The following is a 19,375-nucleotide window of genomic DNA, read 5'->3' on the forward strand; positions in this document are numbered from 1 at the left end:
GACCTTCCTGGAGCAGAGAACAAATGGCTCACAGGAAGTTCATTATCTCCTAACATCTGAGAGAGAGGGGGAAGGGCATGCCTACAGCTCCAGGCCAACCTTCCCGAATCACAAGGCCAAATCCCAAAACCTCTCCTACTCCATTAGACATACCCTGTGAAGTCTTCACAGTTATTCGTCCCATTCACATTCATATACCACAACTTGTTTAGCCATTCCCCAATTGATGGGTATCCCCTTGATTTCCAATTTTTTGCCACTACAAAAAGAGCTGCTATAAATATTTTTGTACATACTGGTCCATTTCTCATTTGTGTGATCTCTTTGGGATACAGTCCTAGAAGTGGTATTGCTGGGTCAAAGGGTATGCACATTTTTATAGTCTTTTGGGCATAGTTCCAAATTGCTCTCCAGAATGGTTGGATCAGTTCACAACTCCACCAACAATGTAACAATGTTCCAATTTTCCCACATCCTCTCTAGCATTTATGATTTTCCTATTTTGTCATGTTAGCCATTTTCTTCTATTTTATGCATATATTTGAATACTTCTACGTGTCAATTATTTAATTGACAAACATTTATTAAGTTTGTCCTAAGTTCCAGGCATTTTGAAAGCACTGGCAATACAAAGGCAAAAACCAAAACAGTTCCTTATCTCGATGGAGATTCTAGACATCCTAGACAGCTTGCATTCTAGAGTGGGAAATAAAATGTGTATTTATAAACACAAAATGATAAAAAAAATAATTTGGTGGGAGAAACATTAACAGCTGGGGCATCAGGAAAGGAACTTGAGGTAAACTTTGAGGAAGCTAGGGTTTCTTCCAAGTGCTGCCCAAACCAGAGTAAAATGTAACTGAGAAAAATTTAACAAAATAAATAAAAATACAATAAAACATAGGTAATACTACATTTTAAAACTAAATCAATATGTGGCCTGCAGAGGTTCATATGTGCAGCTTAGTAGCCTCCCCTTCTCTTGGAGTTCAACATGATTTTTCTAAGAGGTGGAGGAGGGAAGGGAGTACATTCCAAGCCTGAGAGATAGTAGTACAAAGGCAGAGAGAAAGGAGAAGAGAGTGTTCTGTGGCAAGAACAGAGAGCAGGTTTGTTTAGTTGAATGTGTGAAAGGGAGTGATATTGTAAGGAATGATTAAACTTTCAATTCCACAGAAATCATGTTATACATGATATGTGAAACCTAAGGAGTCATATGTGTCAGAAGGTCTTTCACTTACTGGTTACTTACGACTAGTGCAGGAAATAAACTGGGTGTAAAAAATGTAGTTGGGGATGTTGCTTTTGCACATAGAGCAGATGTTCCTTTGTTCTCCGAGTAAACCCAGATAATGTTTCTTCCTGTGTCAACAACTGAAGCTCCAAGGATGAGGTGTCTTAACCCAAGATACTTTGAATAATGATACTTTTCTTATCTATGTTAGGTTATTCTAGGTTGTATTTTCAATTGACACTTTGTCAACTCTCTTATCAATTGAGAAAATTCCTTGCTCCTACTATGGTTAAACATATATGGAGATCATAAATCTGAGTGATGCAGACACACTGAGTTGGGGTTGTTTTAAAAAGTATTTAGAGCTTGGGGGGCAACTAGGTGGAGCAGTGAATAGAGCACCAGTTCTGGAATCAGGAGGACCTGAGTTCAAATCCAGCCTCAGACACTTGACACTTACTAGTTGTGTGACCTTGGGCAAGTTACTTAACCCCAGTTGCTTTGCCTTCCCCCTCCAAAAAAAGGAGAAAAAAAGTACTTAGGGCTTGAAATGTGGGGAGTGGGAAATGTAAACAGGGGGAGAGACTGGGGGGTGGCGGGGTTTAGGCATTTTGGATAAGCTGTAAACCCTGTAGTACCCAACCAAAGGGGAACCAGGGAAGGGATTTGCATTCGGGACAGGAAAATAAGATTGTGTTTTTGTACTGTAAGGGTGTGCCTACTCGTTAGTCACCCCTTTCTGCTGCAAGAAAGTTAAATAAAAGTTTGTTTCTTACAATATGTAATAAGTCTGGAAAGGTAGGCTGGAGCCAGATTGTGAATAGCTTAAATGATTATGGCAAATGGGAGAGGCACCATAAGACTGGCAAGCAGTAAATGTCCTTATGATTAGGGCACAGTCTCTGGGAACCCCCTTAAATCTGGAGTACAATCTGTGGGAGCCTCCCTTGAGACCCACCCTGAATCTTCCCACTTGATCTAGCTTTTCATGCCCAAATAGCCTGGCCTAGCCTTCCATTGTTTGGTTACCTCTGGATTGCCTTCTGGCTGTTTCCCACCCTTGATCCTGATCAAAATATCTATACCCTAGCTCTCTTATTGTCGGTGATCTCCATGTAGCCTTCAGCTATTTCCCACCCTGGAGTCTGACCTCACCCCAGTCACTCCAGTCCACTCTAAATCCCTCCTCTAGTCATCCCAGACTACTCAAGCCTACCCTAGATCCCTCCTACAATCTTTGTATATGTAAGTCTCATCTTGCCTCCATGAAGGTGCTCAGATTCAATCTAGTTCAGTAGGTTGAATCCGGCCTGCTTGTGAAAACAGGCATCACAAAGGGTGGCAAACCCTTGATAAACTTTGTCTTTTCCCTTGGCTGAGAAGGCTTGAGTCGAATTCTTTCGGCAGGACCCGGCCTGTCGGTACTTTGGGGTGTCGAGCACCCCTCAACCCCAAATTTCCCAAAAAGTGAAGAAAATTAAGTCTGCAAACTATAGACCAGTGAAATCAACTTCCTTATGGGGAAATTCTAGAATAAATTATTAAAAGATGGTTAGTGAACATCTGGAAAGGGAAGCAGTAATTATAAAGAGCACCCATGGTTTCATCAAAAAGAGGTCATGTCAGACAGACTAGCCTCATTTGCTTTTTTGCCATGGTTGCTAAATTGTTATAAGAGGGTAATTGTGTGTGTGTGTAATTTGTCTATTTAATTCTAGGCCTTGTCTATTGTCCAGCTTTTAAAATATGATAGGGCTTGTCCATACAACTGTACATCATAGTCTGGACAATAGGTATTCTTCATCCACTTTATTTGTTCTATGTTGAGAATGAGGCCAAATACTTGTTAGTGATTATGGATTTCATTTCGCTTGCTCTACAAACTTCTTCCTGAAGCAAAGGGCCAGCTTCAGTTTTGTGCCTTTTGTCTTTACATCACAGTTATTTCCTCATCTCCTATTGAACCCCACCATTGTCTCAAAGAAAAACAATTAGATTGTGAGCTCCTTGAGGCCAGTGGTTGTCTTTAGTCTTTCTTCTTACTCTGAGTGTTTGGCATACAGTAGGTGCTTAATAAGTGCTAATTTACTATTTAACGAAAATATCTGACAATGCATAAATATTATAACCTAGTACTTCCCCATTATGAAGGGGGTAGGGGAAAGGCAGGGAATAAGCATTTATATAGTGCATGATGAAGTTAAAAAAAGAGATAGGTAGGGAACCATAGGTTTTTAGGGGTGCTCGAGACCCCAAAATGCCAACATGCCGGGTCCTGCCGAAAGAATTCGACTCAAGCCTTCTCAGCCAAGGGAAAAGACAAAGTTTATTAAGGATTCACCATAATAGGTCGTCTCAAGGAATCCCACCCTTTGTGATGCCTGTTTTCACAAGAGGGTCAATTAAATCTACTGAGCTAGATTGAATCTGAGCGCCTTTATAGAGGTAAGATGGAGATGATATACACAAAGATTGTAGGAGGGATTGAGGGGTGGTCTGGGGTGACTAGAGGAGGGGTTTAGGGAGGGTCTTGAGGACAAGTCTAAGGAGGACCAGATGAGGTCAGACTCCAGAGTGGGGAAATAGCTGAAGGCTACCTGGACATGGAAGACAATAGAAGGCTAGGGTAATAGGGCTAGGGTATAGATATTTTGATGAGGATTAAGGGTGGGCTAGGCTAGGTGGAGATTTGGGCCTAGATAATGTAAGGTTTATGGCTTTAGGGGAAGGCCAGATCTAGTTGGAAGATAGAAGGAGAGTTCAAGGGGGCTCCCAGAGACTGTATTCCAGGTTCAAAGTGGTTCCCGGAGACAGTACCCTCATCAGTGCATACTACGTGCTAGGTACTGTGTTAAGCTTTTTACAAATATTATTTGATCCTCACAACAACCTTGCAAAGTAGGTGCTGTTATCTCCATTTTACAGTTGAAGAAACCAAGGCAGACAGACGTAGTGATTTACCCTGGTACATGGCTTGGCACTACTAAGTGTCTGAGGTTAGATTTGAACTTCAGTCTTCTTGACTTAAGCTCTGCACTCTATCCACTGTTCTACCTGGCTACCTCTTTTCTGAGGCTAGAGTTGTTTCATTACCTTCTGAACCTATACGAGTTTTTCCATTACTCAATGTTTAACTTCATTTTAGTGATTTTTCCTTTACATTGTTGTCACTGCATATACATATTCTCAGTTCTGCCTCTGTTCTTATAAATATTCCCACAATTCACTGATTTCCTCATATTTGGCATTTCTTATTGCACAATAATATTCTATTATATTCACATACCATAGTTGTTTTTTAGCCATATGCAATCAATGGGCATCCGTTTATATACTGTGAAGAAAATTTTGATACCCATACTCAATTTAATCAGCATTTATTCAGTTCGTGGTGATTTTATGGGGATCAGTGATTGATGTTAGAAAGAATAGTTTAGATTGATGGTACATTGTTAGATTAAAAGTTACATGTTAGGACCAAATACTCTCTTATATAATGGTGATATTAATATTATGTATGAGTGATATCACTGTAGATTATAAGATAAAATCATATGACTGTTATAGAGAATTACATTAACCCTGGAGATACCAAAACACTAGATGTTTGATTTCCTGTGAAAATCTCTGCTGAGGTGGCAGGTGGAATGCCTTTACTGAGAAAAACCTTAGTTAATAATAATCTAGAATTAATGACTTAAAAGCCTGCTAACAAAGTGGTTATGATTAATAATGTACATACCTCAAAACCAATGATAGAGTTTTCCCTACTTCTTGCGTTAACCAATCATGAAATTGTACTGGCTCATTCTATTTTAAGTGTACTCTCAATCTGTACAAATACTGACTACCCTCAAGCAATTAGCATCCTTGGCCATGAGGAAGGTCTTGGGTCTCAATTGCTGGGGGAGCATTGGTCTCACTAAAGAAATGGATCATTGCTTGTATCTCAGTTGCCTATTTTTGCTGACTGGAGATTTTGTAGCCCACAATGTACAGTAAAAAAATACCATGGTCTTTGGACAATTAAAATTGCAGGTGATCAGAGGGATTGGAGAGACATATTATGGTATATTCACCACCTTAGAGACCCCTAAAAGTAAGGGAACATCCCTAACATGTCAGAGATGGGATTTTTCCTGCATGAAAGAATGGGAAGCCTTCAATGGAGCTGTCATATTACCACCCCAAACTGGATATAGACTTAGAGGACTACAACATCCCTCCTATCTCTAGCTGGCTGTAAGAATATCCTATAATAAATCTCATTAGGATATATAAATATGGAGTATGAGTTTTATCTTTTTCTCCTCCTTTGTGTGGCTATTGATTTATCAGATAATCATTCATTTGGAGGCCTTTGCCTCCAAATATGGAAATCAAAAAATAGGAAAAACTTTACTTTCAGAAAGATACCTCACATTCCAACTGCTGTAGAATAGCCCAAATTTAGCTCTGGCTCTCCCCAACCAAGGATTAGAGTAGAAGGCTTCTCTGTGACATTCACTATAACTGTTATATTTGTTCTGTAAATATATTATCAGACCTAAAAGAGAGGAATATATTCAGCATTCCTGATATGACAGTTACCATGAAAAGAGATCACTAGAGGATATCTAGAAATGTCTCATATGGGACATCTGTGGACACATAGTTATTAGAAACAGAGTGGGTTATCACTAGGGAGGGAATAGGATCATAACCTCTCTGATTCTGTAACTCAGATGAGCCATTTGGGATAGTAAAGTGCTTAGGTGCTGGCCTGGGAGAGGAGAGACAGAGTTTCCTTGCCTGTACTTAAATTTCCTATTGTTTTTGTTTAAAAAAAAAAGCTTCTGTAGCTTTTTTAATACTTTTGGAGGGTGGGTTCATGACAGTGAAAGAAGTTGGGAGGTAAAATATCATCTACAGAGATTGAAGACCTGAGTTCAAATCCAGCTTCAGACACTTAATACCTGTGTGACTCTACGCAAATCACTTAACATCTGTCTGCCTCAATTTCTTCAAATGCATTGGGAAGAACAGCACCTACCTCCCAGGGTGGTTGTAAGGATCAAATGAGATATCTGTAAAAAGCTCAGCACGATACCTGGTACATAGTAGGCATTTAATAACTACTTATTCTTCTCCTCTTCCCTTAATGCTCCCCCCAAAATCTGTATGCCCCCCCACATCAGCTGGAGACTTGAGGCTATATTCGATGTGCTTTCCTGTTGTTATTGCACTTGTTAGGCTTCTTACAATACTATATATTTCTTTAAGGTGAGAAGAGTTAGGCCGGCTTAATAACAGACCAAGCCTTAAAGAACATTTTACAAAATGCTAATAGAAGAACAGCTTCTTGTCATCAAAACTGTCACGATCTGGCTCCTGCCTCCCTTTTCCATTCCACCTAAATGGGTCACCTTGATGTTGTTCAATATAGCATTCCACCTTCTAGCTCTGTGACACGGAATAGCCTAGAATGCACATTCTCCTCACTTCTGTGCCTCCTACAAGCCATAGCTTCCTTCTCATCTTAATTCAGGTACTACTTCCTATAGGAAGTTTGTTCAGAGTTCTTCACTTATTGGTGGTTGAGACCTTAAATTGTCTGGTATTGCATGTTGTGTTCCCTGACCCTTCTTTGCCCACTGACCTAGTGTAAGCCCTTAGGAGGTAGAGAATATTATGTATATGCTCTGCAGCACCTAGCAAAGTGCTTTGTAAATGACAGGAGAAGATGCACATGTGTTACTGGAGGAAATAGTCCTCTAATCAATAAGGTCAGAGCCATTTGTGTACTGGAGAATTAAAAGGAGGCAATCCAGGAAGAGTATAAACCTGAACAGGAAGGTTGCCTTATCACAGGAAGCCAGATGTACACAGGGACAGCATTCAGGGGGATGGGGTGGAATGATGCCTGTGGGTATCATGGGGACGAGAGGAGATGAAGTTCTACATGCAGAAAGTGGCTGGAAATTAGGTAATGTATATGCAGAAGGTCTGTTGCTAATCTCTTTTCACCACCTGGTTCCAATCCAATTTTTCAACTTACTATATATTATTTCCCTTTGCATACAATTCAGTCCATTCAAACTAGTAAGTGGCAGGTCACAAAGAATAGTCTGGTGGTTCTCAATCTTACCCAGTAGGGTTGTAGTTCATGAGCCCTAGCCTCTCCAGAGTGAGCAGCCACAGGAAGCAGGCAGTAGGCAGAAGGAACAGAGAGGGCCTGGGATTCTGGAATTTCTCCCATAGGGGTAAGAATAGGGTAGAGGGAGCATTGGAAGGATGGTTGGGGGAAAAGAGCCCCTGTTGGTGGCTACTTCCTTGCAGGTACCCTGGTGGGGTGCTGCTGGCCCAGGTTGGGGAGATGTATGAATTGGCCTAAATGGCTACTGAAGTCCTTTCCAGTTCTCAAAACATGTGATTTTCTAAATCACTGCCCTTCAAGGGTGTGCGTGTGTGTGTGTGCATGTGCGTGTGTGTCTGTACAGAGATATATTTATAGAACCCTATTTTTAATTTATCTTAATGAGGTACATAAAACAAATGAAATAATCTCCAACAGTGCTCCTTAAATCAAGCATACATGCACTTTCACTACAAGATTAAAAATCTTCATCTAATAGATTTTATACTTGTTTCATTAACTACAATGAAAGGTACAAGGAACCATCTATACATTTAAAAAAAACCTGAAGATATTGTTCAATACATTAGCAGTACAAATTGGTCGCACTCCATTTGTGAGGGATATCAAATTTAAAACAACACAAATAATATTTTCATGATAACCTAAGATACAAATATATTAAACTATCTAATGACCTAAAATATAAGATTTTTTAGTAAAAAGCCACTTTATCAGATTAAAATCAAGACACTGAACAATAATTAAAAAACCATTTTATATGGCTAACAATTGGCAATTTTACAGAGTACTCTCTCCACAACAACTCTGGGAGATAGGGAGTGCAAGTATTCTTATTCTCATTTTACACACGAGGAAATTAAGCCTGGTTACATTGCTAGTAAATTTTCTTTTTCTCCTAGATTTACCACATTGCCTCAGTAAGGTGACCTTACCTCATGGGGCCTCAGTTTCTGCACCTGTAAAATGAGAGGATTAGAAGACACTTTAAGGGTCTCTCCTACCTCGAAATCCCAACCCTTCCCTGGTCATTATCCATTCTTCACAGGATGACAATTCTGAAAATAGCTAAAAGACTATGAGCAGTGCAATAAATTAGAAACATAAAAAAGGGACTTGTGTGTGACCCCAGTTTAGCTGCTTTCTTCTCTATCTTCTTCTTCGCTGTCACTTTCACAAAAAAAGATGTCCTTGAATCGAAATGACTGCCTTGGCACCTCAGGTTCCTGGACAGTTGTGCCTTCCTTCTCCAGCTTCCTCTTTAACCTCTGTTCCAGTAGTGGGCGGCTGGTTTGATAGAGGAAGTCTATGATTTCTAAAGAGGGATAAAATTTCAGTTTAGTCACTTAACTCCAAATCCATTGCTCTTTCTAACAGTAATGAGGTGCTTTTCATAGTTCTTCCATAGGGAGTCTACTTGGCATACTGAAGGTCTTCCTCTTTATCTTTTAGTTGTTTTAAGTACTATATTCGATGAGACATTAATGAAGTAGTTTTAAAAATGTTACAATCAATTCATGTTAAATAAAAACTGCATCAGGTGATAGGTAACTTAACTATAAATTAGTGACTGATTTTCAAACAAACATAATAAAAAGTACACAACCAAATGAGTGTTGTTCTCTAAGCACTATACTCTCATAGTTGCAATATTCTTAAGAAGTAGCCATAAAGTAAAATGACTGATTTTTATAACATAAACATTCCATTCCAGCACATATATTTAAATGAATGTTATTCTTCAAAACAATTACACTGGAAAACCATAGTTATTGGAATCATTCCAGTTCTACTAAAAAACATTGCTGTAACACCTTCATAGAAAAGGTGTTACATACATAAGCCACCAGATGAGGAAATCAGTATTATTCCTTTACAGTCACATTCTGTTTTGAACAAAAACCAGTTAGTAGCCAGACTGGGCTCCTAATGCCTTCTGGCCATTTCCAAAAATCAAATCTACCCTCAAAGCATTAAAGTTTGCAATAAATCAGGATAAATATATGAATATACCTGAACAAGAAGAATTCTAAAAATGTTTTGAGTGATGGCAACATCACTGGAAAAAGTGATACACTTTTTCAAGATGACTATTCTGAAGGAAAATATTCATTGAGATATCTAAGCATAGATATTTTCATTTAAAAGAAAAATCAGATGCATTATTTTGTAGTCATCCCCTGTAAAGAAACTACTCGTGTCTCAGTAGAAAGTGGTCAAGAGATGAAATGCAAGCTATTAATAACCATATGAAAGAAAACTTTACTTACGAATAGAAGAAAAACAAACCAAAACAACCTTGCTGTTTCACCTCACACCCAGAAAATTGGCAAAAATGACAAAAGATGGCAAGTTGATATGAATGGGGTTATGAGAATATAGGCACAATAAATGCTTTGTTGGTGCAGTTGTGAATCAGTTCAATTATGAAAAGCTATTTGGAATTATGCAAATAAAGGGACTAAAATGTCATATCCTTTGACCAGAGATTCATAGCCCAAGGAGATCACTGACAAGAATAAATTCCCCATATACACCTAATACTTACAGCAGTACTTTTGTCATAGCAAAGAAGAGGAAACAAAGTAGACACAGGCAAAGAAACAAAACTATCAATGGTATGATAATTTATTTAGAGAATCCTAGAGTCAACAAAAAAGCTGTCTGAATTAACAACTTTAACAAAACTGCAGGATATAAAATAAGCCCACATAAATCACCACAGTTTCTGTGTATTACCAACAAAGCCCCGCAGGAAGAGAGAAAAAAGAAGAAATTTCATTTAAAATAACTACAGACAGTTTAAAATACTTAGGAGTCTATATGCCAAGACACACACACAAGAACTACGTGAACAAGATTACAAAACACTCTTCACACAAATACAGAGCTGTATAGAGAAATATTAATAGTTTATGGATAGGCTGAGTCAATAAAAATGACTACACTACCTAAATTAATTTACTAATTCAGTGGCACACCAAACTACCAAAGAATTACTTTACAGAGCTAGAAAAAATTAACAATTCATCTGGAGGAACAAAAGGTCAAGATTATCAAGGGAATCAATGAAAAAAAAATGAGAAAGAAGAGGGCCTCAAACTATACTACAAAACTCTAATTGTCAAAGGTTGATAAAGTTAATTAGTGCAATAGATTAGGTTGCACAATATACAGAAGCAAATGAGCAGAGTAAATTGATGAGCCCCCAAATCTCAGCTATTGGGACAAGAAGTCAGGGAAACCTGAAGAACAATCTGGCAGAAACTAGGTAGAGACCAACAACTTGGGCCATACACCAAGATAAGCTCAAAATGAGTATATGATTTAGACATAAAGGGTGATATCATAAGCAAATTAATGGAGCATGGAAGAAATTATTGGTCAGGGCTACGGAGAGGAGAAGAGTTTAATATGAAACAAGAAATCAAGAAATTTGTGGGAGGTGAAAAGGTTAAGTGTGATTACATAAATGCAGTTTTGTAAATAAGACTCATGCAGCTAAAATTAGAAGAAAAGTAAGAAAATAGAGGGGGGAAAACTACAGCAAGTTTCTCTGATAAAAGTCTCATTTCTAAGACATATAAGTGCCATTCCTCAATCACTAAATGGTCAAGAGGAAAAAAATCCAACTTATCAATAGTCATACAAAAAATGCTCTAAATCACTAACAGAGAAATGAAAATTAAAAGAACTCTGAGGTACCACCATCAGGTTGGCTAAGATGACAAAAAAGGAAAATGACAAATGCTGAAGAAGATGTAGGAAAACAAGTATACTAATGTACTGTTCAACTATTCTGGAAAGCAATTTGGAACTATGTCCAAAAAGCTAATAAACCATGCATACCCTTTGATCCAGCAATACCACTACTAGGTCTACATACTAATGAAATCAAAGAATGAAGAAAAGGTCCCACATATACAAAAGTATTTATAGTAGCTCTTTTGGAAACTAATTGGATTGGAAACTCAGAGGATGTCCATCGTCTGAGGAATGCCTGCACTAGTTGTAGTATACAAATATGACAGAATACTATTGTGTGGTAAGAAATGATGATAGGGATGATTTCAGAAAAATCTAGGAAGATTTTTATGAATTGATGTAAAGTGAAATGAGCAGAAACAGGAGAACAATTTATACTGTAATAGTGACACTGTAAAGATAATCAACTTTGAAAGATAGGAACTCTGGTCAACATAACAACTAACCAAAATTTCAAAGGACTTATTATTTGCAATAGGTTTTGTTTTTCTTGCCTTCTCAAAGGGTGGGGAAGAGGGAGAAGGGAGGGAGAAAATTCAGAACTGAAAATAAAATTGAATTGGGGAAAGGTGAAAGAAATTGTAGTATATGAATAAAATGGAATATTTCTGAGCTATAAGAAATAACAAATGTGATGAATACAGAGAAGCATGGAAAGATCTACATAAAATGATGCAGAATGAAGGAAACAGAGCTAAGAAGTCAGGATACACAATGCTATAACAATATAAATGGAAAAAACTACACATATGCAAAGATTAGAAGTGAATGTTGCAAAATTATAAAAAAAGAGCACGGTTCAAAAACATATAGGGAGATACCCCCACATCCCACCTCTTTGCAGAGATGGAAAGTCCACAAGTATTATACATTGCACATATTTGAAGACTTTAAAAATTCTGTAAGAGGCCTTTTCATAGAATACCTAGAGGAATTTAATAAAGGGACCAGCCCTGATGGAATGGGAAAAGATCAGAGTTTAAATTAACCTAGAAGGAATTATCATTAGAGGTTATCCTAACTGCTTATGTCTGAATCTTCTTTTCACTGAGAAATCCTCTTTTCATCATAAGAGTTCCTATCAGGAATAACCAGGACCACGGGGCACAGCTGGACAGGTAACCTAGAAAGAGAATTATTTCACTCCTAATTCGTTCATGTTTTGTAGAATAAGGAAAATGGTTTTCAGAATCTTTTCAGTTTTCATATAATCACAGTTATCCATTTTATCTTCCAGTCCTTGTTTAGTTAAGAACACATATCCTATCCAGAGCTATGAGAGGTATACAATTTGCTTTCTTCTAATTTTTTTTTAGTATGGGCTTTAATATTAACGTCACATATTCCATTTGTAATCTATAGTGAAACATGGTATAGAATGATTTTTAAAGTATAAAGGACAGAGAGTACAAACAACATGGAAAAGGAACTGTAGCATAAGCCAGGCAATGAGATAGTGATAACACTATTTATAGAGATTTAAAGGAGCCCAAGGCTCTAGCCCCAACCAAATCATACCCCAAGGGTGCTAGAACTTGTGATCCTGGACAAATTTTGAAGCAAAAGAAATGTGTAAATGGTCTGGAACTAGGCAAATACGGTCCCATTTTCAAATGGGGCATGAAGTGCAATGTCAAAACTCTAGGCCAGTTAAGTGAACCTTTCTTCTTTTTTTTTGGCCTGGAATGTTTACCCAGAAAAAAAATACAGGGGAAACTAAAGGGAAGCATGATGTCTGTTAAATCTAATATTAAAAAGGAATTTTACATGGAAAGGGGAATTGATTTCTGTCTTGCTTCAAAAAGGCCAAATTTGGGACAAATCTTAAAGAAACATCCTAAGAGTCAAATCATAGAAAGTCATGGGCAGATTTCTGATCAGTGTAAGAAAACACTAACTGGAGTTGTCCAACAGCTGCCTGCTTTATAAAGCACTGGCTGTTGTTGTTGTTGTGTTTGTCCTTCATTCTTGAAGAGAACTATGGCATCAGGAAAATGATGACATGACTTGCAGCTGACTTTGACTTGAGTGAGGTGCAAGGTCACCAGACTTACTTTCTCCTCCAGAGCCATCTGGCTTCAGTGGCCTGACATTCACCAGGATGACTGGAGATGGCCCAGGATGCGTTGACAGACCCTGGCCCTTTCAGGCTAAGGTCTTTTCATGTAATCACTTAGAGTAAGGTAACACCCATTCAGTGAATAGGCCTCTAGTCACTGGTAGTCAGAGACAGGATGACCTGCTGTCAGGAACATGAGGAAGGGATGCTTGCATTTGGTGGGTGGCTGGACTAGATGATACCTATGGTACCTTTAAGTATGGTACCTAAAAGCCTATGTTCCTGTGTGCCTTTTGATAGTTAACTAACATGCTAAGGGTCTGGGTTCTCCCAGGGAGATATCTACTATGATGGTATTAAATACAGTTTATCAATGGGAATTTTAATTTTTCTTGTCTTGTTTATTTTTTATAGAATTTATTTTTATTTTTAGTTCTAAATTTTTTCCTTCCCTTCCCTACCCACTGAGAAGGCAAAAAATGATACCTATTACACATATGAAGTCATACAAAATATATTTCCATATTAGTCATACTGAAAAAAAAAGTGAAAAAATTATGCTTCAATATGTACTTGAGTTCAGCAGTTTTCTCTCTGGAGGTACACAGCATTTTTCATAGTCACAGATCAATCTTGATCACAGTAGCTAAGTCTTTCACAGTTGATTATTGTTACAATATTGCTATTACTGTGTACAATGTTCTCCTAGTTCTTGACCCAAAGGGCACAGAAGGATGCTTGGTGGGTATAGTTAAACTGCAGCAAGTCAAATGATTTGCATTCGAGAAGTGCCATTAAAGACCTCACTGAGAATGTATAGTTTGGACAACTAAAAAGCTGCCTTATTATCTAAAAAAACAAACAAACAAAAAACTTCAAAGAACAATGAAAGGTCTCCCGCATGTTGACTAAATACTCCTCTATGGACTGTTTAAGAAGGATAAAACTCACACATTATGAAAAGCATGGATGGGATGAAATCTGGGCCAGTGGAGGAAGCACCCACATTTATAAGTTCATGGATAAACTGATAAATTGTAGTATGCCAGATGTTTAAGTATAGATTTTAAATCACTTTGTTACATACCCTATGATACAATGTCATCTAAACAAGTGGCTCTCAATCTTTCTTGAGTTAAAAGTATCTCTTTTTAGCATCAAAAAACTTCACAGACCCTCTCTCCCATGATACGTAATATTTATATTAGCATCTGTTGAGAAAAAGCATGACAAAAAACTATTAACTAAGCAACACTTTAACAAGAATTTGTTTTTCCTATTAGCATAAACGAATGATTGATTATAGAAAATGCATGATTCATGTTGCACATTTTTGGGGGGTCAAATGGAGAACAAAGTGGTAATGCTCGATATGAGTCTGTAGACTGGGTTCACAGCTCAAAGGCTGAGAACCACTGATCTAAGCCAAAACATCCCTCGCAACAAAGTGAAGTAGTACTGCCAAATGAAGACTACTGACCTGGGAAGGTCTTCTTCTGCCAAAGAGGGACACAGGTAGCTTTCAGTTTGTAAAACTTAGATTGAGCATAGGATGGAGGAACATCTCTAAAAAAAAATAAAAAGCAAACAAGAAAGCATGTATCTACATTCAGCATTTACCAACTCACCAATTCAATATTATGGAAAAAAAAACATCATTAGTATCATTATTACTGCTGCTGTTTGATCATATCTGACTCTTTGTGACTCTGTCTGGGGTTTTCTTCGGCAGAGATACTGGAGTGGTTTGTCATTTCCTTCTCCAGCTCATTTTACAGATGAGGAACTGAGGCCAACTTGCCCAGGGTCTCACAGCTAGTGTCTGAGACAGGTCACATTTGAACTCATGAGGAGTCTTCCTGATTCCAAGTCCAGTGCTTTATCCATTGTGCCACATAGCTGCCCAGACAATTATTACTATTAATATCTAATTACAAGGTTAGAAACAGATTTTTAAAAGAAAACAGATCAGAAACCACTATTTTTTTTTCCTTACAAAAGCACTAAATATAGTGTGCACCTGATTTTAAGAAAGTAATTTAGATTAGTCAAAGGGGCAGAATTTCATTTTTTTTTTCTCTCCCAAAAGGCTAAGCTGGAATAGGACCATCTAATCCAATTAACTCAACTTAAAGATAAGGAAAGAGGCTCAGGGAAGCAGTTACATGGATCTGGGGAAGTCCCTTTACCTGTCTAGACCTCAATTTCCTTTTCTAGAAAATGAGGGAATTGAACTAAATGACTTTTATGGCTTCTTTTAGAGCTCAGAGTCTAAGATTTGCCAAAGGTCACACAACTAAGGAAGTTGCCAGAGCCAGGAATAAAACAACAGCAGTACATATGTAATATTCTTTACAATATGCAGCAAGGTTCACTTTGCCATTTTAGAACGTTCATACCATATTTTTAAACAATTACTTTTCTAGATTTTCAGTGCACTTAACAGTTTTCTCAACTGTAATCATTATTAAGTACCTACTATGTGCCAGCAATTGTTCTAGGAGCTGAGGATACAAAGAAAAGCAAAGGAGTCCTTGCCCTCAAGGAGCTTAAATCTATCAAGGGAGACATTCATTTACAAAGCCTTCCAGCAGAAGGCACTACTTGAACTTCTGAAGGAAATCAGAGATTTTAAGAAGCAGTTGTGAAGTACAATTCTGGTGAGGCGAACAGGGCATTTTGGCTTATACTGTAGGCTATAGGAAGGGGAGTAAAGAGGCTGGAAAGAAAGGCTGGGGCCAAATCTTTAAAGGTTAAAGAGAGGATTTTATACTTTATCCTAGAGGCAAAAAGGTACTTCTGGAGATTACTGAGTAGCAGAGAGATAAGATCAGAGCTACAGTTAAGAGAGATTGCTGGTAGCAGTGTAGAAGATGGATGGAATGGGGACAGATCTGAGACAAGGACACCAATTAGGAGGTCATGACAAAAATCTAATTGAGGGGTAATGAGAGTGGTGGCTAAGAATAGACCTAAAGGATCAGACAAAGCAGTTGAAGCAGAAATGTCTAGATCTTGTGACTAACTGGATATATTGGGTAAGGGAGAAGTCATAGATAGTGGGAAGGGGGGGGAATGACATGCATTTATTAAGCACCTATTATGTGCCAGGCATTGTGCTAAGTACCTGTGCATTGTGTACACTGTGCTAAGTATTACCTCATTTGATCCTCGTAACAACCCTGGGAAGTAGATGCTATTATGGCCATATTACAGATGAGGAAACTGAGGCAAACAGGTTAAGTAACTTGCCCAGGTTCACACAGCTAGTACCTGTCTGAGGCTGGATTTGAAGTCAGGTCTTTGTGACTCCAGGCCCAGCACTCCATCCACTGTACCATTAGCTGTCTTGTAATGCCACAGATATGAACCTGGTAGAATGGAAGAATGGTAGTGCCTTCAAAAGAAATAGGAAAAGTTTGAAGTTGTGGGGGAAGGGCAGAAATGTCTAACAGGCACTTCAGATGCAAGACTGAAGCTCTGCGTCAGAACATAGAGTCTGGTGAAGTAGAAAGGTTCTCAAATGACAGGAATGGGGAAGGTGATGGTGTGGAAGGCTTGAGGAAAGAAAAGTTGTGAAAGGTCTCTGCGGAGAGTGGGACAGAGAATCAGTTAGAGAGGAATAAAAGGATTTTTACTGAAGTGAGGTCCCAGCTGAGTTTAGGTAACATAAATTTGTAGTAGACCCAGGTAGCTCAGTTCCATGATTTCCTACCACTTCCATTCAGAAGCATGACAGTAGGAATGGAGGAGGCATATGACAGAAGTAATCCAGGGGTGGGGGACAGAAATGTATTGATCCACTATCCAATCAGAATAAAGAAATGCCTATGTTGCCTAAGATTACGTAAACTTGCTATATTCCTCATTAATGACTATAAAGATGCTCTGTTAGTCCTCCATGGGTGTCTTTGTACCTACTGAGGAGGTCTTAGAAACTGCTAGCCTTGCTAATAAATTTATTTGCTTAGAAACTTAAACATTTGTCTCTCAGATTTCTATTGCAACATATTCCAGGCCCTGGGGGCAGAATGGTTGTTATGGGAAGGTAGAAAAAATCCAGAGAGGAATGCAGATGTGTCATCTGAGAACTAGATGGAGAAGAGGGATTTGTAGGCCAGAAAAGACTAAGGATGAGTGCAATAGCTATCCTCAAGTAATTTAAGGCTTGTCCTATGCGAGAGGGACTAAACTTATTCTGTCTGGCCAAAGAGCAGAACTAGGAGTAATGAGAAGAAGTTACAAAGAGACCAAGTTAAGGCTGATGGCAGGACAAAATTTCCAGCATTTAGAGTGGTTGCCTTTAGGGTCAGACTGGATGGGTGCTGATGTCTCTTCCAACTCTAAAGTCAAATGTGAAACAGATATTGTGAAGACTTTAAGAGAATCATCTGTAGTTAAACAGGTTAATGATGGTTATTTGGTGAATATTGATGCCATGCAGCACAGCCAAAAGAAATAGACAAATATTTTAAGTGCTTTGTGTATATTTAACAATGTTCAGTTTATATATTCTAGAGTTTTTGCAGCAATAAAACAAGAATATGCATAAATACACAGAGACTTAATGGAATAGATCAGGTTTTTTCCCCGTTACTCTTATGTACTGCTATTGGCAATCATGCGGCCTCTGGGCTCAAAATTTATATTCTAAGAAATCAAATATCTCTGCTTTAAAAAAAAAAAAAGACAAAGGTTTGCCACATCTTTGATTGTGGATAGGCTGGAGAGGACAGGGTGGGCCTACATGGAGAAGCAGCTGTGGCCAGATGGGGTGGTATATACCTATACCTATAATGCTGGGGAGACTGAGGCTGGCAGATCTCTAGAGCTCTACAGCTGTGAGCTGCAGTAGGCTAAGGTGACTGAGAGTCTGCACTGTTGAGCATTCATATGGTGAGCTTGGAGGTGGAGGAAGACCAAAAATGGCCTAAGGAGGGATGAACCAGCTCAGGAAGAAAATAGAGGTCAAAGTTCCCATGCTGTTCGGAGTAGAGCTCCACAAACTTCCAGCCTGGGTGAGACTTTAAATGCCTGTTTAGTACACAAACTCTACAGCAGTCTCATCTCTTGGCAATTTTGCCCCAAACTAGGGCTTCCAGTCTAGAGGTAGTGCTGGCAATGGTGGAGGAGGCTGATATATGTAGTAGTGGTGCTCCAAAGCTGCCCAGAGACAATTAGGGGGTGCCAGTCCAGCCTCAAACACCTCCCAACTGTGTGAACCTGGGTAAGTCACTTAACCTCTGTCTTGCCTCAATTTCTCAACTGTAAAATTAGGATAATAACAGTACCTTCCTGTAGGTAAGGTGAATTTTAGTGTAGATAAGGTGGACTTATCTTTAGTGTAGATAAGGTAGATTGCGTGTAAAGTGGATTTTTGTCATTATTTCTTAGAGTTCAGTTTCCCAGGATCCATAGCCATAACAACCTGTTTCCCAGATATTAGATATGAGTTCCCAGGCTCACGGTTCAAAACATCTCCACCACACTTGCGCAGCATTATATAAAGACAAATGATATAAACATGTGTGCTGAAACTGAAAACATCCACTGTGACTGCACAGTAAGATACAGGGATGAGGCGATGTAAACTTGTGAGGCTATTGCTGGCAATCTTTGTCTGATATCCTATAAAGTAGGTAGTCAGTGGTCAGTGAGTTGGGGAACCTTTATGGTTGAATGCACAAGCTGGGATGCTGTGTGCCTTGATCGGCCCCCATCAAGGATCAGGAGGGGGGAATCTGTGTTTGCCTCAACAGGCCCCCATTGAGGCTTGAGGGGATTTGGGGGAATCCTTTAGGGTTGAATGCACAAGTTGTGCCTGTCTCGATTGTCCCCATTGAGATGTAGGGGTAGTTACCCACCCCCCCTTCTCTCTGGCCCCTGTGAGAAGGGTGATTAGGGAATACTGTAGGACTTTGTGGTGCTTCTGTTATCAGCAATACTGTTAAGGCTGGAGTCCAAACCTCCAGTAACTCCTGTGTACTATGTGTCTAACAATTGGAGTAGTCGACCAGGATTTGTGCAGACTAAAGAAAAGTGTCAGGTTCTGTGGGGATGGGATACTTGTCTGTTATTTTCCAGTTATTGTGTTATTTCTTGTAGCTGTGGTTCTATGGAGCCCTCACAAGGGATGGAAGGACGGAGTATGTACCCCTTCCCAGGTGTGGGAGGATGTGCC

The 19,375-nt window shown here is 38.8% G+C and overlaps 1 protein-coding gene across 2 annotated transcripts in view; it reads right to left on the reverse strand.

The window, feature by feature from the left end:
- Positions 1-7,768: 7,768 nt before the first annotated feature.
- Positions 7,769-19,375, reverse strand: part of TTF1 (transcription termination factor 1) — a 47,117-nt gene continuing 35,510 nt past the window's right edge. For both annotated transcript variants that reach the window (XM_036751236.1, XM_036751235.1), the window contains 2 exons: positions 14,675-14,760; positions 7,769-8,685 (listed from right to left, as the gene is read on the reverse strand). In XM_036751236.1, coding sequence (XP_036607131.1) covers positions 8,504-8,685; positions 14,675-14,760 — 268 coding nt within the window. In that variant the 3' untranslated portion in view covers positions 7,769-8,503. The remainder of the gene's footprint in view (positions 8,686-14,674; positions 14,761-19,375) is intronic.

Source organism: Trichosurus vulpecula, chromosome 3 (genome assembly GCF_011100635.1).
Source record: "Trichosurus vulpecula isolate mTriVul1 chromosome 3, mTriVul1.pri, whole genome shotgun sequence".
NCBI lineage: Eukaryota > Metazoa > Chordata > Mammalia > Diprotodontia > Phalangeridae > Trichosurus > Trichosurus vulpecula.